General features: G+C 47.8%; 1 protein-coding gene across 1 annotated transcript in view; it reads right to left on the bottom strand.

The window, feature by feature from the left end:
• Positions 1-5,000, bottom strand: part of LOC118381379 (transcription factor SOX-5-like) — a 138,132-nt gene that overhangs the window by 36,453 nt on the left and 96,679 nt on the right. Inside the window, 1 exon segment of the mRNA XM_052492010.1 lies at positions 3,931-4,019. Within this exon segment, the coding sequence (XP_052347970.1) occupies positions 3,931-4,019 (89 nt within the window).

Raw genomic sequence — 5,000 nt, 5'->3', positions numbered from 1 at the left:
TGTGTGTGGTTGTGTACGTGTGTTTTAGTGTGTGGTTGTGTGTGTGGTTGTGTATGTCTGTTTTAGTGTGTGGTTGTGTGTGTGTGTTTTAGTGTGTGGTTGTGTGTGTGTGTGTGGTTGTGTATGTGTGTTTTAGTGTGTGTGGTTGTGTGTGTGTGTTTGGTTGTGTATGTGTGTTTTAGTGTGTGGTTGTGTGTGTGTGTGTGGTTGTGTATGTGTGTTTTAGTGTCTGGTTGTGTATGTGTGTTTTAGTGTGTGGTTGTGTGTGTGTGTGTGGTTGTGTATGTCTGTTTTAGTGTGTGGTTGTGTGTGTGTGTTTTAGTGTGTGGTTGTGTGTGTGTGTGTGGTTGTGTATGTGTGTTTTAGTGTCTGGTTGTGTATGTGTGTTTTAGTGTGTGGTTGTGTGTGTGTGTGTTTGGTTGTGTATGTGTGTTTTAGTGTCTGGTTGTGTGTGTGTGTGTTTGGTTGTGTATGTGTGTTTTAGTGTCTGGTTGTGTATGTGTGTTTTAGTGTGTGGTTGTGTGTGTGTTTGGTTGTGTATGTCTGTTTTAGTGTGTGGTTGTGTGTGTGTGTTTTAGTGTGTGGTTGTGTGTGTGTGTGTGGTTGTGTATGTCTGTTTTAGTGTGTGGTTGTGTGTGTGTGTTTTAGTGTGTGGTTGTGTGTGTGTGTGTGGTTGTGTATGTGTGTTTTAGTGTCTGGTTGTGTATGTGTGTTTTAGTGTGTGGTTGTGTGTGTGTGTGTTTGGTTGTGTATGTGTGTTTTAGTGTCTGGTTGTGTGTGTGTGTGTTTGGTTGTGTATGTGTGTTTTAGTGTCTGGTTGTGTATGTGTGTTTTAGTGTGTGGTTGTGTGTGTGTTTGGTTGTGTATGTCTGTTTTAGTGTGTGGTTGTGTGTGTGTGTGTTTGGTTGTGTATGTGTGTTTTAGTGTGTGGTTGTGTGTGTGTTTGGTTGTGTATGTGTGTTTTAGTGTGTGGTTGTGTGTGTGTTTGGTTGTGTATGTGTGTTTTAGTGTGTGGTTGTGTGTGTGTGTGTTTGGTTGTGTATGTGTGTTTTAGTGTGTGGTTGTGTGTGTGTGTGTTTGGTTGTGTATGTGTGTTTTAGTGTCTGGTTGTGTATGTGTGTTTTAGTGTGTGGTTGTGTATGTGTGTTTTAGTGTGTGGTTGTGTGTGTGTTTGGTTGTGTATGTGTGTTTTAGTGTCTGGTTGTGTGTGTTTTAGTGTTTGGTTGTGTATGTGTGTTTTAGTGTCTGGTTGTGTGTGTGTGTTTGGTTGTGTATGTGTGTTTTAGTGTCTGGTTTGTGTGTGTGTTTTAGTGTGTGGTTGTGTGTGTTTGGTTGTGTATGTGTGTTTTAGTGTGTGGTTGTGTATGTGTGTTTTAGTGTCTGGTTGTGTATGTGTGTTTTAGTGTGTGGTTGTGTATGTGTGTTTTAGTGTGTGGTTGTGTATGTGTGTTTTAGTGTCTGGTTGTGTATGTGTGTTTTAGTGTGTGGTTGTGTATGTGTGTTTTAGTGTGTGGTTGTGTGTGTGTGTATATCTCCCCTCCACCAGCCCAGTGTATTGTTTTGGAGGCCACGTTGTCGTTCCCTCATCTCTAGTGGTTGTGACATGGGGGCAGGTAATTGTTATGTTAGTCTCAGAGCTCAGCAGCCAACCGCTTGTAAAACACACACACACACACACAGAGCCACTTGTAAAATACCACAACACACACACTCCCAGAGGAAATATACCACATTCAGACGTTTGTGTTTGGGTTAGCTTCACTAAATAATTTCTTTGTAATAGACTTAATCTGTTTTTTTCTCTTTCTGAGGGATTTAAAGAAGGCTGCCAGAACAGCACCAGCGATGTTGATAGATGTCGTTTTTTTAATGTTGTTGTTCTGTTTAAATCCAATTGACTTGCGACAAAGCCCTTCAAATCGGGGAGATTTTCTCAATCTGAACACAACGGAACATATGGAACCAAGATCTCACTGAGATAAAATCGCATGAAGGGACAAGATCTAACTCCACCTCCCGAACACACACACACACACACACACACACACACACACACACACACACACACACACACACACACACACACACACACACACACACACACACACACACACACACACACACACACACACACACACACACACACACACACACACACACTCACTGTGTGTGCTTCACGCAATGAAGCCTTACTGACAACAGCGGCTACCTTTGATGACAGAATTACTTAGCTCAGCCTAGTTCGATATCAGCACTGAATCTGGTGCACTGACTGTGTAAGTCAGACAGGTGCAAATGTATTTAACAGGCAAAGCTTAACCGATATAACCCAGCCTGGTGTGTGCGCAGGTGTGTGAGCTCAGGTTAAGCGAGAAAGCTGTCCTCTTCTGGTAATATGCGTGCAAATACGAAGCTTGCTTAGTGTAGCTGTGTTTCACTAATTGAGTGTGAGTGTTCAGCAGTGTGTCTGTGTGTGTGTGTGTGTCACCTCCCCTGCCTTTACAGTGATAATGCGTTGCCGGACAACCTGGGTCAAAGTGTGCTCTGTGTCCACAGATCTTCTGGGGTTAATGTATTTCAGACAGGCAGCAGAGGGGACGCCCGCCCAGGCTCTTAACCCCTGAGAGAAGGGTCCTGAGGCAGTCGCGGATCTGTGGCTAAGATCTCTGCGCTGCATATTTAGGATGAGTCCTAAATGGCACCCTATTCCCTATATAATGCACCACTAGACCAGAGTAGTTCACTATGTAGGGGATAGGGTGCCATTTTGGACTCAACCTAAGATCTGTTCCGGGGTCAGGATTAACTGACGATAGCCCACTTATTCTAAATATGCAGAGCGGCGAGAGGGAAGGAGAGAGACAGAGGGAGACAGCGAGTGCTAAAGATGGGCTCTTCACTCCATCCTCTCAGAGTGGAGGAACAGATGCTGGGGATTTTTTGCATTTTGTTTTTTTTATCACTCTTTTTTTCTCCTCCAGATTCATCAGATGGAGGGAACAAGTGGGCTACTCTCTCAGATAAACGAGGGGAGAAGAGGCGGGAGGGAGAGGAAAAGATGAGGGAAATAGTGGGTAATTGTGTGTGTTGGGGAATGGAATGTGTGTGTGTGTGTGTGTGTGTGTGTGTGTGTGTGTGTGTGTGTGTGTGTGTGTGTGTGTGTGTGTGTGTGTGTGTGTGTGTGTGTGTGTGTGTGTGTGTGTGTGTGTGTGTGTGTGTGTGTGTGTCCTAACCTGTAAGCACCACCAGGCTGGGTTGTTGTAGTTGGAGTCTACTCCAAACTGTTCAATAGTCCTGTCGATCCCCACTTCAGACCCTCTCCGTCCCTACCATTCACACACACAGTATTCAACATATTCAAAATATTACAGAGCCAGAGTGACAATAGTACAGACTTTGCTCTGTTTTTGGTCTTTTTAACTGGATAGTTGGGGTTTCTACGGCTCCAGTCTCCTGAGAGTGAACAATCAGTAGCACTTTAGTGATTTTATTCTCTGCTCAAGGTCTCGCCTCCAGAACAAAAGAGCATCACTATGGTAACCTAACACTGTCATCAAACAGAAAACAGAACCACCAGCTTAGTCAGGTAGCAGTGGTTCTCAAACCTCTCCCCGGAGAACCCCAGCCGTTCCGTGTATTTCAACTATTCCAGAGCACACCTGATTGAACTTGTTAACTAATTATCAAGCCCTTCACAAGGCGAATCAGCTGAGCTAATTCCCAGTTCACACGTCTGAGGGTCTCCGAGGGGAGGTTTGAGAACCACTGAATTAGGCCGATATCCTAGGAAAGAAAACACAACAACATTGCAATCTCACAATAGAAAAGGTTTACTCAACGTATTAAGGCATTGGGAGGCATTTGGAGGAAATTGAAATATTGGTGAACATTTGAATGGAAATAAAATCATCAGCATGGTGCTGGTCTCACCTGGAGCTGTAGTTGACCGAGGCCTGGCGTTGCCGCGGCAGCAGCTGCTGCCATGGTAGTAGGTACCAGCTGGAGAGGGTAAGGGTCACCTGGACAGAGGAAAAGAAAAAATACACGTCAGCTATCTCTCCTTCCTCTCTTCCTTCACTTCCTCCTTCCTTTTCCTGTTCAGTGCCTCCCTACAATTTATGTGTTGGACAGACTGTGCCACTCTCCCCCTTCCTTGCCCCTCTCTCTCTTTTTCTCTCTCTCTCCTCTGTCCTCACCCTCTCAACACCTTCACACTCCTCTATATACACTCCCACAGCCCTCCCTCCCTCCCCTCCCTTCCTCTCCACCTCCATCCCTCCGTCTGAGCTCCCTCCCTCCCTCCCTCCCTCCCTCCCTCCCTCCCTCCCTCCCTCCCTCCCTCCCTCCCTCCGTCTGAGCTCCCTCCCTCCCTCCCTCCGTCTGAGCTCCCTCCCTTTCTCCCTCCCTTTCTCCCTCCCTCCTTCCGTCTGAGCTCCCTCCCTCCCTCCGTCTGAGCTCCCTCCCTCCCTCCTCCTCCCTCCCTCCCTCTGTCTGAGCTCCCTCCCTCCGTCTGAGCTCCCTCCTTCCCTCCCTACCTCCCTCCCTCCGTCTGAGCCCCTCACTCCCCTCCCTCCATCTGAGCTCCCTCCCTCCCTCCCTCCCTCCCTCCCTCCCTCCCTCCCTCCTCCCTCCCTCCCCCCCTCCCTCCCTCCCTCCCCTCCCTCCGTCTGAGCTCCCTCCCTACCTCCCTCCCTCCGTCTGAGCTCCCTCCTCCCTCCCTCCCTCCCTCCCTCCCTCCCTCCCTCCCTCCCTCCCTCCCCTCCCTCCCTCCCTCCCTCCCTCCCTCCCTTTCTCCGGTCTGTTCTAAAGCCCTCCTTTGTCCTGTGTCTGGTGCGTCCTAATGAAAGGCTGATTGTGTGGCCTCTCTCTAATACCTCCTGACAAAGACTCTGAAGGTGTTCAAAGATAAAGACGCCCTGGACGTAATTAAGCCAGCGAGGGCGACGTCACCACTGCAGCGCTCTTTCTATTCTCTCTGCCTCTGTTCTCACCGTCTGCAC

Source organism: Oncorhynchus keta, chromosome 33, assembly GCF_023373465.1.
Source record: "Oncorhynchus keta strain PuntledgeMale-10-30-2019 chromosome 33, Oket_V2, whole genome shotgun sequence".
In the NCBI taxonomy this organism is placed as follows: domain Eukaryota; kingdom Metazoa; phylum Chordata; class Actinopteri; order Salmoniformes; family Salmonidae; genus Oncorhynchus; species Oncorhynchus keta.
Note: the sequence above shows the minus strand (reverse complement) of the source record. Positions and strands in the feature narration are given on the sequence as shown.